We start from the raw sequence: 19,756 nt of genomic DNA, 5'->3' as shown, positions 1-19,756 counted from the left end.
AAAATGGGGCACCGCCCCATTAACAAATCAATTCCTGGTAGTACCTAAACTAAATTTTTCCATATTGGTTGACATGGAGGCGTGAATCCATAGAATGACCTTCACGATTTCCTGATCTGATGCCGTAACAAAACGATATTCACAAGTTTTTTTTTTTAATTTTACACTACTTTTTCCACTGATTTTTTTGGAAAGCATTTGTCGATCCCATATCTTGTTTAAAATTAGGCAAAAAATCAGTACAACTCATCTCTAAATCTAAAGTTATGAGAAGTTTGGCTATTAGTCAAATCCACGCTGTAGTGGTTTCTGGACTTCGTTCATTTGAACTGCATGTGAGAAAATAAATACTGTCGAAAGTTAAACGTTTCCTAATTTGCAGGTAAAGTGCGAATGGAAATTGGGACTGACTCGGAAAATCTGGACGGTTGGAAACCGTGGCCTTGAGTTGTTGAGATTAGCATGTTGCCAAGATGTTCGCGGCAATCATTTTGAACATCTCCTATATTGGCCTGTTAATGTTTTTCTTTTACATTGAGAAATAATCAATATTACTTAGTAGGTTTTTAGTGTAAAGTACTTTGCTTTTTACTGATGAGAGCGTTGCTGTATTTTTGGAATAACTTATGTTAGTCTTGTACTTTGCCGTTTGTCACTTGATACTAGTCACATTGACGTAACTTTAGAAGCGAGCAGTGCGTGATTTCTATTAAAGCTGTTAGTTGAGGGTTAATTTTAACTGCAGTGTATAAACAAACTTTTCCGGTATATTTTACTATTTTATTTCCTTAAGGAAAGGAAGCTGCTGCGGCTCACAAAGAAATATGTGAAGTTTATGATTGCTTAACATACCGCACGTGTCAGAATTGGTATGAAAATTCCGTTCTGGGATTTTTCCCTCAAAGATGAGCAACGTTCTGGTCGGCTTACTGAAGTTGATGATGACCAAATCAAAGTCATAATTAAAGAGGATCGTCATAAAACTGTTCGAGAGGTTGCGAAGAGGCTACATGTATCGTACACAACGATTGAAAAGCACTTAAAATGGTGATGAAAAATTGGTCTTGTACAGTAATATAGTTCGATAACGATCATTGAGCAAACACGATGAACCAGCATAAACCACATCGAAAGCTGAAAAACAACATAAAAAGTTCATGCTCTCAGTTTGGCGTGATTACAAAGTTTTTGTGTTTTTTTAGCTTCCTTCAAGGAACCAAACGATCAATTCTGAGCTTTACTGTAAACGATTAATCAAATTGGATTAAGCGATTAAAGAAAAACGGCCAGAATTGTCAAATCGGAAAGGTGTAATCTACCACCAATGTAAGGCCTCAGCCTCACACATCTTTGGCAACTCGTGGGAAACGATTGGAGCTTGGCTGGGAAGTGATGCCACATCCCCCATACAACCATGATCTGACATCATTTGATTACCATTGATTTCGAAGTTTGCAGAATACTTTGAATGGTCAAATTTACACAAATGACGATGACCTTCAATCGCACCTGGTGTAGTTTTTTGCTGATAAAGACCAGACATTTTATGAGCGCGGAATCATGAAGCTGAAAGAAAGAAGGCAAAAGTTCATTGAGCGAAATGGAAGTATATAATTGATTAAAAACTATTCTTTATTTTAAACTACAAAACCGAAATTTGTCGCCAACCCAATACTTTTAAATGTTAGTTTTTGTAATAATTTCCGAAACAGCTGAAGATGGCTATAGGACATTGTACAACATGCATTATATTTACAATTTCCGACAAGTATCCAAAGAAATAAATAATATACAGTGAGTTGTATTATAACTAAGTATTGGCTTCTGTCACATGACACACGTCGTATAATTTTTTTTTCAAAATAATGGGCATTTGAAAATACAAATCGATTGATTGTTCCACACAGTATAGTTCTGCTATGAGGTTTCAATACGATGTTCATACTATTTATATTAAAATAGTAAACATTTAAAAAATATATCAATTAGCCATACCAAACAATATGTTTCTGATAAATAAATTAAAAACCGAAATAAATTACAATTCCTGCCCCTGGAAATGTCTTTATCACTAACGGTAATAATGATCCAAATTTATGATGTTGCAGAATTTAATTTATCGAATATTAGCTAGTCATCGATTAATTTTCAAATAAAAAATGCAATCGAGTAAGTGCGTTCGATAAATGGATGCCGGAACAGAAATTATTTATATATTAGTAATTTTAAAGTGACATGAGTAGGTGAGATAGTCGATAATATTCAGTTAAACGTATTTAAAACATTTAATTAACATATTATCTGTCTATCAACAAACTGTTAATTACTTTTAAAATAGAATGTTACTTTAAAGATACTAGTCGTGAAGAAATATACTAGGTGTGTTTAGAAAATAACCTGAATTAAAATCCTCGGAAACCTTTTTAAACTCGATCCTTATTATAACTCCTGTATGGAGCTGAAACTAGCGGAGACAGAAATTAGTCAAAAGAAAATCGAGGGCCTTGGTCAAAATTTTATTTTTGAATCACATTGATATTGATTAAACTCTTAGTTTAGACTCCGCCTCTTTCGTGGTTGATCTCTACTTCGTGTTCCAATGGGAGATTTATCCCTTGCTATTTTAATCGGTTATCGTCTGCCAATCAACTTCTTCGTTCATCAATGTTATCTACGTCATATGATCTTCTGTCTAGTAGTGTTTTTCTCACATCCGCCTGAGAATTTTTATTTCTATGGTCTCCAAGAGTTGTTTCGTTTTGGATGTTTCTGGTTTTGTTTGTGATGTATACGTCATTATAGGTCCGATTTTTGCTTTGTAAATTCCGCGACCTTATTTGCTCTGGCTACTTGTCCTCGTGCTTCGTCTTCAAGGTCTTCATAACTGGTTATGTCAAATTCAAAGTACTTGGATTTCATTCTCCCTTGTATTATTAAACCTTCTAGTTCTAGTTTGATGGCTTTTATCAGTCGAAATAGTCATATTGTAACATCACGTCGTGTGATTGACACAAGTCTGACATATGACGTTTATGAAGTACCAACTTTCAAAAGACTTTGTGTAAAATTTCATGACATTTCGATAAGTCAGGAAAAAGTGACAGCCATTTAAGTGAAGCTACTTTTGTTATTTTCAAATCAATTTCGTGTGTTAAGTTATCATTGTTTATTGATGAAAAAACGTCAAAACGTGAACGTTCTAGTCCGCCAACTGAGGTGGTTGCTCCAGAAAAAATAAAAGTCTACGAATTGGTTATATCTAATCGTAAATTGAAATTGCGTGAGTAGCTGAAGGTAGTGTGAAGGCAATTATGCATGAACATTTGACCATGAGAAAACTTTTGGTGGGTGCCATGTTCACTCACAATCGATTAAAAACAACACTGTGTTGATGATTCAGAACCTAACCAAAGGCAAAACAGTCAGCTGGAAAAGGTTATAGCATCAGTTTTTTTGGAATATTGCTCATTTACTATCTCCAAGAGGAAGAGATGGTGAATAGCGATTACTACATAGAGTTATTGGATCGGTTGAACCCAAAATCAAGGAAAAACGGCCTCGTATGTCGAAGAAAAAACCACTGTTTCACCTAGACAATGCACCGATTCACAAGTCGATAAATTGTACGAATTAAACTTCGAATTTCTTCCTCATCCACGGCATATTCCAGACCTGAGCACCAGTGACTACTGGCTATTTGCTGATTTCAAAAAAAAAGGTCGACGGTAAGAAATTCAGCTAAAATAAAGAAGCAATTGCTGAAACTGAAGCCTATTTTGAGGTAAAAGACAAATACTTTTACAAGCACGGCATCGAGAAGTTAGAGAAGCGTTGGAATGATTGTATTGCTCTTGAAAGAAATTACATTGATGAATAAAATCGATTTTGGGCTAAAAATGTATTTTTTTTTAGTTGGTCACACCTTTCGTTCAATACGGTCAGACAGAACAACAGAAAATAAGAAAGTTTGATTTATTTCAATTCAGAATTACTCCCAATATATTTTTATATTTAAAAAAATAATAATAAATTTGAAATCATGGATTATTACATTTAGAAACGTACGCGGCTATTATTGAAAGCTAATTTAAATATAGTTTGGGAAAATATTTCGAAATAATCGTTGTGTAGGTGGGGAAACTATAAAATAATCAAATACTGGTTATTCAGATTTTAAAAATGTAAACAATAACATTTAGTTGCGGGTCTAAAAATACAATAAAAGTTTAGAAGTGGTAAAATACATGTTACCAATAACGAGGAAAATATTTTTATTGCTTTTTTCATAACTTTCATAACAAAATTGGAGGAAACATAAATAAAGCTCGTGTACATTATTTTATACTTTCAAATATATCTAGATATGCTTCCACATTATTATAATATCCTGTTGTTTGAAAATAATGGAATGAATAACATAGATCTTTACAAAAACTACCACATTAATGAGAGAACAATTTGTGCTAATTTACAATATCTGACAGTACAGGAAATTAATGATTAAAGATGTATATCGAAAATTAAATTTCGAATTGAACTATTTACTTCTTCGGATGACATGTACGCAACCAGACAAAAATTTCTGCCCACCTCATAGTCCATTCGTAAAATTTCAAAATAATACACTTTAACAAATTTCTCTTTCATATTCTGTCTTACAAACCAAAAATAATAGTGTCCGTTCACTTTATACGAGTCCCTGTGAAACAAAAACCTGTTGTGACTCATACTTTTTGAACCAAGACATCTTTTTGTGAAGTTCGTATACGAATTTTCGTTCTCGCAAATTCAGACTTTTACGTACGTTTTATAATAAGTAAAACCAAGGAACTATCGGTTGAAACTACGCAAGTCTTCATAATCGAAAAAAAGTAACCGTACCATTGCCGCCGAATCAAAAATACCTCGATGTACCGTGGACTATTACGTGAAGAAAAACCTCAACCGTTGAAGTTAAACATATTGTATTGATCAGTAAACGTGATCAACGACTAAGAGCCCATAGATAGCAGCTCAGATTAATGAATCTAGGAATCTGCCTTTGAGCACTTCTAGAGTGAAAAGGAGATTGAGAGAAACTAGCCTTTTTGGAAGGTAGGCAGTGAAGAAACCCTTTTTAAGACGTCAAAATGAAATTAAGAGGATGCAGTAGGCCAAAGAACATAGGCTGTGAGTTTCATGGATGCTCGGTGATGATTTGGGGATATTTTTATTTTGGAATAAGAGCGACTGGAGTAAACATTGAAGGGATTTTGAAGGTAGAAAATTTATCTTCTTACGTGACAACGATCCCAAGCATTCCTCCAAGCTGGGCAAAGAGTATTTGAAAGAATTGGAAAAAAAGAATGCGATTGGCTATCACAGTCGCCCGACCTCAACCCGATTGATTTGTTGTGGCACAAATTGGACAGGGAAGTAAGAAAGCAGTGTCCTACTTCACTTCACATCGCAAAAAGTGGTTATATTCTTATCTATATATGTTCTGTAAAAAATAAATATCAAAATCAATTCTATTTTTGTTATTTTTTGTGTTTCACGTAAACTATAGGGTGGCAAAAACTTTTGCTGGTAGTGTACCAATATTATCATCCATCCATACCAATCATTTAAACCTGGAACTTGATAAGGCCCTCAAATAATTGGTGAATTATATTCCAAATTATACAGAGTGAGTCTTGTGATACGGTATCTACATTGTAAAATAACGAACTTTGTTATTTCAAATGGATCACCCTGTATAGTTAGTGTTTTTAGAAATGCTTAAGAAATACTGATTATGTAACATGTAATATTCTCTATACCTAAATACCATAATTCCGAAATTGTGGCATTTAGGTCTAAGGGACATTAGATTAAAAATAATACAAACAGCGAAAAATATACAAGGTTATCCATTTGAAATAACAAAGTTCATTATTTTTTCGGGAAAAGAAAAGATCTGACAATCATGTAAATATCGGCCGTATCACAAGAGCCTTGTACACAAAAATTTATAAAAATCGTACAAGTCGAGATAATTGAAGCCTTCCATACATAAAGCTCACTCTATATACAAACTTGGTGAATATATTCACTATTAACAGTAGTGATTTTATTTCGATGGGACACTTTTCCCCTAGTGTTTGACACTACACATAATTTCTTGATAGGTTTGTTTCTTTTTTCCTGATTTGTTTCATTTTCAGTTATGACACACAATCACAGTGGCTTTTTTCGTGTTTTATCCCTTTTTTGAAAAAGTTGTGTACTCAAAGTCATGCAATTAGGTTCTCCCATCTAGTATTTCGTTCTATAAAAATGAAGTTGTATTAGGAAAACGTCAAATCAATTGATATAGTTGATATAATAGATAAAATTGACAAAGCTTGAGGAGTATACTACACAATAAACGTGGATTTAGCCATTCGACAAAGTCCAGTGCCGTTAAATGAGTAAACAAATGTTGATACATTTATATCCGGGTAAAATTGCATTAAAAAAATGTTAGAATAGTAACAAAATAAAACCTTTTTTTACAGTCGATTTGGAAAGTTCATTCAAGTCAACTATAAAGAAAATGGAATGGTTCATGGCGCTGTCGTTCAAAAGTATCTTTTGGAAAAATCTAGAATATGTTCGCAAGGACGATATGAAAGGAACTATCATGTATTCTATTATTTACTTGAAGGTAAGCACCTGTATGCTTTTTTCAAAGGATATGATAAAAAATGTTTGTTTCAGGCGCGAATGAGCAAGAGAAACAACAACTTCATCTCAAACGCCCTGATCAATACTATTACCTAAACAAATCCTGTAGTGCCTTGGACAATACGGACGAGAGTTACGAATTTTCGAGATTAAAGCAGTCCATGGAAATGGTGGGCTTTACCACCGAAAAACAAAGGAGGCTTTTCTCGGTCTTATCGGCTGTATTGTTACTTGGAAATGTCGAATTTCAACCAAGAAAATCCGCTTACCACCATGATGAATCTGTTGGAGTTAAAAATCCGGAAGTTGTGTCACTAATCTCGGAGTTGCTCAGGGTTAAACAGGTTGGTTTGATTCCGCAAACATCTCAATCTCTATTCTCCTTTTTCTTGTTTTGAAACTAATACTATATAGCCTATACTGAATAAATATAATACTACTACAAACCCCAATACAATTTTCTACTTAGCAAAGTAGGAGCCAGGCATGTCTTAGGAAAATATTGAAGCAAACTACCAGAATCATTTAAAATCATCAAATAACAAATTTAACAATTTGAGTTGATGAGTAAATAAAAAGGAGCAACTCATCGTTAGGTATGGTCCAATTCTGAACTATCTGTTATATTATTTTTGGTTAAGTATAACTCGCGGGAAACTATTGGAACTTGGCTGGGAAGTGATGCCACATCCCCCGTACAGCCCTGATCTGGCATCATCTGATTACCATTTATTTCGATTGTTTGCAGAATTCTTTGAATGGTCAAACTTTCACAAATGACGTTGACCTTCAATCGCACCTGGTTCAGTTTTTTGCTGATAAAGACCAGAAATTTTATGAGCGCGGAATCATGATGCTGAAAGAAAGATGGCAAAAGTTCATTGAGCAAAATGGAAAATATATACTACTACTACTGTGGCCACTCAAATCCAAGTTGATTTTTGGCCTCGCCAACAAGTTGCCTCCATAATTTTCTATCCTCAGCTATGTTTACTTCTCCACCAAGACTCCTTACATCTTCACCCACTAGGTCATTCCATCTTGCTCTTGGTCTTCCCAGTGGGCGCCTCCCTTCTTGTTGACCTCTCCACGCTCTTCTTATTGTTGTCTCTTTATCTCTTCTTACATGGCCCAACCACCTAATTCTTATACTTCTTATCACAGCGTCCCTGTTTTTCAGTATTCTCTATACTCCTCCTTTGAAAACCGGCCCATATATCCTAAATACTTTATTTTCAAATTTTATGTGCTTTGTTAGTGTCCAGATATCAGCTCCATATAATAAAACTGGCTGTATTATGACTATATTTTTATTTTCGTATTTTTTGACATTAATTTTCTTATGCTCCAAATGCATCTACTGGCTGAATTTAACCTTATCTGTATTTCTTCTTCTATTTTATTGTTGCTGTTCATAGTAAATCCTAGGTACTTAAAATATTCAAAAATTTTAAAGTATCCTATAACGCCCAGCGTTGAATGATTGGGCTCTGCAACTCCCACTTTCATATATTCAGTCTTATCTTCATTTACCTCCAATCCTACTGTTCGTGCTTCTTCTAAGAATACTGGTGCCAGTATTTTCAGATCACTCTTACTGTCCGCTGTTAAAGCTACATCAACAGCATAAGCTAAAATATTTATTTTCCCTCCAATATTTGCTTAGCTTCAGTTGCTTTCAAAGCATTTTATAAAGCAAGGTTGAACAGAAGAGGGAATGGAAAATATATAATAGATTAAAAACTATTCGTTGTTTTTTCATTTTATACTACAAAACCGAAATTACTTTGTCGCCAACATAATATAAAGTAAATTTTATTTTTAGGAAACTCTGATGCAAGCCTTGACAGCGAAACGTGCCCGTGCCTCAGGAGAGACACTTGTGATTAATTACCGTCTTCCTGAAGCGATAGCATCCCGAGATGCCATGGCGAAATGTCTGTATGGAGCACTTTTTGACTGGATAGTTCTTCAGGTTAACCACGCACTCTTAGCAAAGAAAGATACACTTCGGGAACACCAAGGTAATTCAATCGGAGTCCTGGATATATTCGGATTTGAAGATTTCGGTTTAAATAATAGTTTTGAACAACTGTGTATTAATTACGCCAACGAACATCTACAATATTATTTTAATCAACACGTTTTTAAATATGAACAAGAAGAATATAGGAAAGAAGGAATCAGATGGACGAACATAGAATTCATGGATAATACAGGATGTTTACAATTAATTGAAGGCAAACCAAATGGTTTGATTTTTCTTCTAGACGATCAATGCAAGTAAGTATATACTACCTAGAATTTTGGAAAACTTTTATAGAAAATTTCCTCTACAGATACATAACAAGTAGTTATCAACTTTATTTTAGTATTTTAAATTTTAACCTGTTTATATACAGGGTTTTTCGCATAAGAATGGATACAGAGAGGAGACGTATAAATTATGACAATTTACTTGTTTACTAAGCTGCAACCCTTCAAATTAAAAAAACAGTCCTTGTTAACTAAGGGTTCTTATACATTGTTCCTGATATTCAAGTAGAAGATATGCTTATTGTGTCACTTGGTATATACTGTTTCATGAATAACTATCGTTCATAAGTATTTTCAATTACATTGATTGGTCCTTCGAGCCGGATATTGTCAATATTTATAATGAAACTCTGTTTAGTACTACTACGTCAATATTTACAATTACATTGCTTGGTCCCTTTGAGCCGGATATTAGTCATATTTATACTGAAATTCTGTTTAGTACTATTACTTCACTATTTACAATTACATTGCTTGGTCCTTCGAGTCAGATGTGGGTCATATTTAAACTGAAATTCTGTTTAGTATTACTAGTTCAATCTTTAAAATTACATTATTTGGTCCTTCGAGCCGGATATTTCAGTGACTTATAGAAGACTTGAAGGATCAAACAGTGTCGTAGCTGTAAACAATGTGATCATTATAAACAAACTTCTATTTTTAGCTTTCCTGGTGCTACAAACGAAACCCTTTTGCAAAAATTCAACACAGTTCATAAAGATAACAAATTCTACCAAAAGCCTCAAAAGAAAGAAGGAGCCTTCATTATTGTACACTATGCCGGCAAAGTAAAGTATCAGGTAACGGATATGCGCGAAAAGAATCTCGACTTGATGCGTCAAGACATTGTAGGAGTGTTAAAAAATAGTTCTATGGCTTTCGTAAGAGAATTAGTGGGAGCCGATCCGGTGGCTGTGTTTAGGTGGGCGATCGTAAGGGCCTTCTTTAGAGCTTATTTTGCCTTTCATGAAGCAGGCAGGAAGCATAGACAAGGAAGGGTGGATGGAAATAAAAATAATATACAACAGAGGTATTCGAGAAATCATATACCGAATGAAAATCTTATTAGGTAAGCCAGATTCGATTTTTTCAAATTTTAAATTTTTTGGCAAGCTTCTATGTTTTTTTTTTCTATCGCGACCAATTAAGTGATGAAATTTTTGGGGAGCTTATTTTTTGTTTGGTTCAGTTTTCAGTCGGGTGCTGTAAAATTTGTAGTAAAATGAAATAATCAAAATGTTTTTTTATTATTTATTTCTATTTAAGTATCTAGGAAACAAAAAACTTCCCTCAATAATTCAGAGAATTTTTCAAAGGTGTAATAGGTCACAATGCTCATATCAACTTAAAAGAATATTTTAAATGTACATCCCAGAAGATCAAAGTTGTATGAAGTAACGAAATATCTTGGACTACCAAAAATACCAGCAAGGTACTGGTAGATGGTTTAATATCAAAAACTTTCAATGTAGATAGAGGATTAAGACAAGATTACCCTAACTGGAAGCCATTTTAAGGAAAAGTCATATTAATACTACAGAAATTTTTGAAGCCACGGATTGAAGAGGACTGTATGTCATGTCATCTAACTCCTATTAATTTCTAATACAGATTGTGAGTAAATTTTATTAGTTGAAGATTATATGAAAAAAATCGGTTTAGTTATGGAAGGAATCAGGTGACAGCTGGGAATTTACAAAAAATGTCTAAACTTTTATTATTCAAAACTCCTGTATGTTACAAATAAGTGTGAGGCGCCAAGAGTTTAAGTGAAATGTTGGTGTCAGAAAAGAGAGTTGAAGACCGAAGGTATCAATAGAGATAGGGAAACAGTTGCCGCATAGATAAAAGCTGAGTTGAAGTAGAATTTTTTGAACACTGTTGCTACTTTAGATCAATTTACAGTTTAGTTGGCATTTGAGTTACGTGTCGTGAAGTTCATTTAAAGTAGGACGACGATAAGTGCAATGGAAGCTACCATATAAATAGAGAAAATTTTTATGCAAAAAAGCAAGCACAAGAGGAAAAATATGCCGTGTGGATATTGATCTTGAACTTCTGTAAGTTGTAGTGCTCGGTAAAAACGTGTCTTTGTAACTGATTCCAGAAGCTTGCAGAGTCTTTCTAAATTGACGTAATGGGCGTCTGCAGGCGTACTCGGTGTTCATGAGCCATGTTTATTTGATGAGTAGGTCTTGCACATACTGCTATAGGTAGGATTATGTTGGACAGTTTGGACGATTTTAGGCCTTGTATTCCTCCCAACCGTAACATCTAACCATCGATTTTGTGGTGATGGTTATATTTTATGTCCATACAGGACCATTCTGGGTCTTTGCTGCATTAATCTCAATCAGAAGGAATCTCCAGAAGGTTTTCAATATCGGTAATTGATAGACATTCATCCATTACAGACAGGGGTCACAATTCCAGTATGATTAGTGGAAATCACTGTTCGAGAAAAAATAATGATAAAGGGTGCTTTACAAAAGTAATGGATTGGCTCTGACGACTCCAATATGGCTAAAAAGCTGGCAGTGATGGTTTCTGTAATGAGTAAAAGTTGTTCGTGAGACAAAACTAATGTATGACTTGGTGTTCAATTGCTAGCCCCCTTAAGATTCGACTGAAATCGACCAATAATTGATAACATTGATGAGGTCATTTGTCATATTGTAGGAGACATATCATGACAGTCAAGCACTATTTGGAGGTAGCACTTACCTAAATATGAACTATGAAGCTGTCTAATGTGATTTGAACGGTTATTCGTTGGGTTATGTTATTCTTCTTTTCCCCATTTGCCCATGGATGTATGTAGTAATTCAACATTCAGATGTTAAGACGATTTTGTTTATGAAATATTTTGATTATTTTATTTTACTCCGTTACATAAGATAAATATGATGATAATTTAAACGTTTATTTTTGATTTAAAAAAATGTGCGCTTTCATAATGCTAAATTTTTTTCAAGCTTATGCCGATTTATTCTTCAACAAATAAAACATTTTTCTGTTATATAATATTTACTATTCCAAAGTGTACTTATACACATATTATGTGTCATTCTGTAGCCATCTTGTGACAGTTTCGGCTGTGAATCTCACAATAAACAGAATAGCGTAAGTTTACTAAAGCAGTTGACGTTTTACTTCCCCGTTTATAGTTTTTCCATCATATGTTCATATTATTTGTTATTTTTTTAATTGTACTTCTAAACTATTTCATTATTGTATTTCATGTACCGCCCTATCTCCAAATAGTGTTAATTTCTTCTGTTTGCATGTCCATCTACTCTTAATTCATGTAATACACAAAGAATATTGATTTCTAATTATTGTTTCTTTTCAACATATTACTTCAATTGAAAAATTATGATTTGAGACTCTACTACCTAAATTTCAATTTTTATCTTCAGAAAGCTAAAATCCGATTTCCTAAGTATGAAGAAATAAACAATATTTGTGTTATATTTTAAGTATTGAAATAGTTTAGATGAATATTTTTCAAATAATTGGCTACATATTTTTTCTAATTTTATGAGAACGTATATCTAATCCTCCTATATTGCCGGTACCCGTTAAGTGTTTCAACTACCCTAGAATGATGACTTGATATTTAATGGGAGTTACCATTTTTCTGCTCGATAGTTGGCACCACAGAAACAGTAACATCTCTTTAATTTTCAATTACCATTGAAAAGCATGCAGAAAACTGTCAGTTCAGTATTAGTATCTTAATGTAGTAGTCAGTAAACTGACTGAAACATTTCAACCCTAAGAATGAGACCAATACCAAATTCCAAGACGGTAGCCCTCATGGCAGTTTCATGTGCACAATAAATAATAAGTGGGACCCATATCTTTATGTGCCCTAATGATCAGTCTCTTTCCTCATCCCATTATGCAATATAGGAATGTTAAATATATGTATAGGCATGAGAATGACTTTGATTTTGTTTGATTATTGATTAAATAGGGTTTTTCATTGAATATGCATGCATTTCATCATGATCTTCAATTTGTATATTTTCTTTATTTACTTATAATACAGATATTTTTAATTTTTATCGAATGTAAGCATGAAAGTATCGTAGTGGTACTATTTTTTCTAAAATAGTACCACCCTGTTTAATTTTATGCAAATTAAACAGGTTAGATTATCAATAATTTATTTATTAAATCCAAGAAGATGCTTGTAATGGTACCACTCCAAAAATAATTGTACAGGGTGTCAAACATAAGGTAACCCATATACTTTTCTCTAAACCTATAGGAGTTATCAAAAAACTTTAATTACAAAAGTTTTTTGTATTTTAAGTAATTTTTAGATTATACAGTGTGTCCCAATTCTTCAGTATCGGAATTTTAAATGGAACACCTTATATTTTATTGCGTTTTTTGATTTAGTGGTAAAAACAAAGGTAACATTCATAAGACGGACCTATTTGATTTCGGCACGGTTTAGTTGTATGAGTTTTGAATTTTGTAAATAACAAAATCTTTGTAAATGGCCCTGTATATTATACCTTTAATAGAACGCGCATAAAAATTAAGAATCATTATATGTTCTCTACCTATATATAATGGTTGTGGAATTATTTGTCTTTTTTTCATTTTTTCACACTGTATGTATACACAGTGAAGAAACACACCTATTCTACAATCGAAAATTACTAAAAATTAAATAAAGTTTTTTGTTTAAAAATTCATTTTGCAAATGACGCCAATTAACTTCATTTTTATATTGTGGAATTTTCCAGTAATAACAATTTAAAGAAAAATTCAAATAACCTTAAATATGTCCTAAACCGTGCAGAAATCAAATAGATCTATCTTATGAAAGTTACCTTTGCTTTTACCACTAAATCAAAAAACGCAATAAAATATAGGGTGTTCCATTTAAAATTCGATACTGAAGAATTTGGACACATTGTATAATTCAAAAGTCAATAATCCATAAATTCCTTTAAATACAAAAAACTTTTGTAATCAAAGTATTTTGATAACTTATACAGGTTTGGAGAAAAGTATAAGGGTCACCTGTACGTGTATAATTATTTGAAAAAAAAAATTTTTTTAACGAAACAAAGTTATTTCAGTTTTTTTTGAATTATTATTAAATTTCAATAATAGTAAACAACGAAACACCGTCGTATTTAATCGATTGGGTCGAAACTTAGACAACGAATCATCCAACAACAATAGGCTATCGTGGCCTCAACTTTACCAACGAAACAGACACAGCAGCGGAAGCAGTAAAAATAATGATGACGATCGAAGAAGAAAGGATTCGTTAACAGGAAATACTAGTTCGTCAGTTGGGCTAGAAAGGTTGGGCCCGGATGAGGCTAGAGCTATACAAAGGGCGAATCAGATCGTTATGTACGTGAAGTTTTTATAAGAGGTGGAAGTTTGGTGTAGGAAGGGAGTTAAAGTTTTAAAAATGTATATCTACAAAATTATTGAAGCGTTTGTAATATCAGAAATATTGGACAAAAAAGTTTTATCTAAATAGATTTCAATTTGTTTTTTGATCTATGCCAAATATCACTTGGTTTGATATATGGTAAATCCATTAGAAGCTTTGATGCTTCTAGTAAAATGTGAAATTGTTAACATAGTACATGAATATTTGTTTAGTAATGGACTTACTTATCTGATATTATAAATTAATCGTCATACTGTATACATATTTGCTCTAAGTGGTAAAAGCACATTTTTCACATAATATATAAGGTGGTGGTAATAATTTTCAACAAAAATACAGTGTACAATCTATTCAGTACTTATTTGGACTTCATAACCCTACATTTGTTACTGATTTTTTCCATAAGAAAATTATATTTAATCATCTATTCAATTATTTGTGGATTATTACCCCCTTTTTATTAATGAAATGCACTGTATATATATAAAAAACCTAAGCTTACTACAATTACAACTGATCCGTTCAGCTAAATTAATGCATAATTTGTAATTTGGTTGAAACTTTCAATGAATGAATCTTTAAACTTTTTCCAACTCGACTTTGTGACCAATAATTCCACCCGAAATGAAGTAAATTTTAAATATTAATTAAAACTGCTATACAAAACATGCAAATGGTTTAGTTAATAATAATTTTGCTTAAATACGAAACCTAACTCTGTAACTTAATTCAAACTTTAAATTAAACCCTTATTTTTCACCCAAATAATATTATCTGACTTCCGAAAAGTATATTGTAGATATTTCGTTGATGAGGAAGGCTTCTCATAAGAGAAATGGTACAAAATCGACTCTAAATACACTATTTCAACTACCATTATAGCAACAGTCGCAATAACACTGTCAGATGCGCAAGTAACTATGAATATCACCAACGGTTCTAGAAATTTATTCTCATTTCTTGAGATTAAAGGCCTTTTCAAGAAGCAGGAAATAAAAACAAAGATCAGGTCAGGGTCGTAGACAGGAAACTAAAGCAATTCACGTCAGAGTTTTATTAAACACACTGTTTACACTATCACTACACCAACACTCACAATTACACTGACATCTGACTCGCGTTTCGATAACCAAGTTATCGTCTTCAGAGACTGACGGTAAACTGTTTATAGAAACGCGAGTCAGACAGTATAATTGTGAGTGTTGGTACAGTGGTTGTGTAAACAGAGTGTTTAGTATGAATATCATCAACAATTCCAGAAATTTCAACTTAGATGACAGATTTTGCCAAGTACTAAGATAAAGATTTTTTGTATCTATTTCGAATCTAAAAAACTGTGCGCTATTAACAAGAAATATAAGCTCCTATACAATAAGGAGGCAACTTGATTTGATGCTCCAGCAACTGACTTCCGTTGACGCCAACAAGACTATGGTTTGCTAGAGATTCAGTAACCGTGTGGGGTGGTATTAAAATGGATGGTCATACTACTGAAAGAGGTTGTCTTAATGCTCACGGGTATATTGACAACTTATTAGAACTACAAGTCGTACCTTTCACTCCTTTTGTAGAAAAAAATTTCTGTAAGGGCATGATAATGTTTAACTGATTTATCGCAAGAATGGTCCAAAATCACAAAGAGAAATCGAGTTCTAAGGAATGGTATGGTCAGTAATTAAACTGAGCCTTTTTGCTATTGACCAAAATGATATTTGAAACGTGCCCAGATGCTACCGAGCTGTAACTGGAATCAAAAGAGGAAATATGCTTTATTAAAACAGACCCTTTAAATTTTTTTTGAGATTTTGTCTTTTATACATCATTTGTTGAATTCTCACAATATTATGCGTTAATTTCGCTAAACAGTGTGTTCATACTTCAGATGAGCTTGTAAAATGAACCGTTGAAATATTTAGTAATAAGTTTGCCAAAAGTAGAGATGATAATTACAATAATGTGTATTGCATTATATTAAACAAAAAAATGAGTTTATAACAGAATCACGGTATAATCGAAAACTAGGTAATGTAGATTGCAAAGCTTTGGTGACAGTTTTGATAGTCAGTGTCAGAATGTAGAGAGGTATGTACTGTGTACACTTCTTATGTTAATTTCCTGTTTACTGGTATATGCTTTATCGTACATTTAACTTTCTTGTACTTTTATCACATAGTCTTTAAATTCATTGTTGAGTTGTTTCAAAAACTAACATAAAAAGTTAGATGAACTTTGGCAACCAAAAGAATTGATGATCAAAGTAATATGATATTTGCCACATTTTTGGTAGGATCATGATTACGAAAGGAAATAAAACTTGAAAAAAAAAACAAAACATCGAAATTTTATGTATTAAATTTCGGTATGTAATTGTTGTTATTCAATTATTAATTTCAAATGATATAATAGTCCAAGAAATAAAGCTCAAAAAAGGCAAAACCTCTCAATTTTTTCATCCTGCTTGAACAAAAATTTGGGATTAGGCTCATTTGACCCTCTAGTTCTTGGTAAATTTTTCAAATTTCGGTATGTAATTGTTGTTGTTCAATTATCAATTTCAAATGGTATAATAGTCCAAGAAAATTTTTTTCCATATTTCCAGTATTTTCGGAGATATTTTGAAGTAAAGGGTGAAAAATATGTTTGCTCTTTAAACTCCAATTTTTATAAAATTACGCATTTTAAATTGATCAAACTTCTTGATTGTATTGTTAATACATATATAAAGAGAATCACATAAGGGTGAAGATCTATTTTTATTAGGAGGTTGTTCTTAATATTTTTTCGTAGAAAACGTTGAAACCAACTTTTTTTATCATTAGCCTCTGAATTGTCATGCTGGAGACTGTTTTTTTCATTTTAAAGCTCTAATTAATTACTTTAAAAAAGATTTCCCATTATTTGGCTTTGAATCTTCTGAATTATGCATTTAATGAAGAAAACTAACTTAACGTGCCGTTTCTCAGTTCGTGTTGGTCGTAGAAAAATTATAAAATTATAAAAAGGATTTTGTTTGTTTTTTTAAAAGCTACAATTTTGCTATCTACAGCTTTTTTGATGAAAAGCAAATTTTTCGAGTTATTCGCAAAAAAAATCTTTAAAAAAGTCGATTTTTTCGATTAGTTCTATGAAGAAAACTTTAGGAATATTTTTTTCTTATAACTTTTTCCATCGATTCCCGTAGAATGTAAAATGTAAAAAAATACATCCTCGAGAGTGGCAATCACTCTGAAGGTTTTAACGTACAGTGGCATGATATAGAAAATCATAAAAAATTTCAAGTAAATCCAGGCAGGACGAAAAAATTGCGAGCCAATATGCTTAATTTCCTGAACTAGATAGTTTATCAAGAGAAAACAATTTTCTTATACACATTCTTTACTTTTAAAAATAGAAAAAAGACCCGAAAGTTTAATAATAAAAATAAGCGACCAAAATGTCTTTTTGAATAGCGCAATTCTTCAACAACAAACAGTATATTTTAAATGACAAGAGAATATATTGCTATCAAATGACTTGTATAAAATGTACTATCCATCCAGTTTTTCTCAAATTTCTTAAAAAATTAATTTTGTTGATTAAAACTTGTTAGATGTCTTCCTTTTTATTATTAAGCCCAAAATAATACTCCAGGTACATTTATTGAGCGCACTATACCAAGACATATTCATACAATATGAATTGTATATGTACATCCAATTGTCAAACGCATGAATACTTTGCATGCAGCTTGATTGATATCATTCCATATTATTTTAAAAATAGACAGTTGACATATTTGAATATAGATTTGTAATAATAGTAGCGAAACAATACTAGTTAGTTATAATGATTTGTTTATTCAAACTTATAATGGGTAGGTCCATATTTTTATTTCAAATTACTCACACTTTTACTTAATGGATATCCATAGAAATAGGTTACTTACTTAATCATAAGTCTTTCTACCTTTGTGGGGGGTGTATGGGGTGTATGGAATCTATCTACAATGTAGTATTACTTCTTCAAACCATCTTCTATTCCTTTACTTCCCATATTATCCCATTCCATTCATTTGTTCTTTTCCTTGTAGCTATCTTGACCTCATTCCTCCTATTTATTTGTTTCTTGCCTTAATCCTGCTTCTAAAATTCTTCTCCCATATTCATAACATATCCAAACCATCTTTTCTATTTTAGTATTTACAAGTTTTGTTATTAGATAGATAGATTCCTGTATGTATTACTGAATACACTGTTTACACCACCAATACACGAACACTCACAATTACACTGTCTGAAGCGCGTTTCGATAACCAAGTTATCAGCTTCAGGAACTGAAGATAAATTAAAACCTAATGACTTGACTTACCTGTTTCATTCTAAATTTTCCCACCAATAAACCTTTTCCCACGAAAATTAATTCCAGTGGAAAAACCTCCTTGGCGGGAATTTTCACATTCCTTCCTTCTTTCCCTTCCCGCTATTCAGTATGAATATCACTAACGTTTCCAGAAATTCCAACTTAACTATATGTATTATTTCTAATCCTCTCCAATCTCTTTTTACCTTCTATCTTCCTTAGGTATCTCACCTTCATGCAATGTATCTTATTTCTTTGTGTTGTGGTTCATATTTCTGTCCCAAAAGTGAGTATAGGGAGTACTATGAACAACAATGAATAAATAGACCTTTCTGAAAATTATTCAAAAGAAACAATGTAAATAAACCGCATGCTATAAAAAGTTGTTTACACTCAAACATCAAAAGAATCCCGCCTTATGCGCCTTCACCAAATTTTAAATTTCCATAGTAGCTGGACAAGGCAGGCATATGGACTCATTTCGTGAACTTATTCGTAACAGGAAGTTATAGAATATTTTATCATTTTACATATTAGTATTTAGAATATAGTATTGCACTATATATTTTTTATCAAACACAAAAATGTTTTGATAATACTGCTACTTTTTCTGTGTCAACTGTCTATTACACAAATCAATCTTCCATCTTAATAATTCAAATAGAATTCAGTACATTAAATATTTTTTTCTCAGGAAAAACAAATCATTCCGGCCACGAGAACGTAGTAAAAAAGGACTGAAGAATCTACAAACGGTTAAAACGTTAGTAGGTAGAACTGGCATCACTGCTCAACCTCAAGGCCAATTAGGAAAAGCGAGGAAACAACCGATGACAGTTACCGCTCAATTTCAACAAAGTTTACACTCACTCATGGATACTCTGAATCAGGCTAATCCTTTTTTTATTAGGTGTATTAAATCAAACGGTAAGACATGAACCATATATGGTTTTTATTTTAAAATTTGTATCTGATTACAAAATA

General features: G+C 32.4%; 1 protein-coding gene across 3 annotated transcripts in view; it reads left to right on the top strand.

Annotated features, from left to right (window-relative positions):
- LOC130450533 (unconventional myosin-IXa-like) overlaps nt 1-19,756 on the top strand; it is a 73,711-nt gene that overhangs the window by 34,256 nt on the left and 19,699 nt on the right. The window contains exons 3-8 of one of the 3 annotated variants that reach the window (XM_056788993.1): nt 6,519-6,667; nt 6,721-7,031; nt 8,513-8,970; nt 9,668-10,072; nt 14,140-14,388; nt 19,467-19,699. In XM_056788993.1, coding sequence (XP_056644971.1) covers nt 6,519-6,667; nt 6,721-7,031; nt 8,513-8,970; nt 9,668-10,072; nt 14,140-14,388; nt 19,467-19,699 — 1,805 coding nt within the window. Of the gene's footprint in view, nt 1-6,518; nt 6,668-6,720; nt 7,032-8,512; nt 8,971-9,667; nt 10,073-12,078; nt 12,127-14,139; nt 14,389-19,466; nt 19,700-19,756 lie in introns of all 3 variants that reach the window. The other 2 variants (XM_056788995.1, XM_056788996.1) reach the window with 2 other exon arrangements.

Source organism: Diorhabda sublineata, chromosome 11 (assembly GCF_026230105.1).
Source record: "Diorhabda sublineata isolate icDioSubl1.1 chromosome 11, icDioSubl1.1, whole genome shotgun sequence".
NCBI classification, from domain to species: domain Eukaryota; kingdom Metazoa; phylum Arthropoda; class Insecta; order Coleoptera; family Chrysomelidae; genus Diorhabda; species Diorhabda sublineata.
The sequence above is the reverse complement of the archived record's forward strand: the minus strand, read 5'-3'. Positions and strand labels throughout refer to the sequence as shown.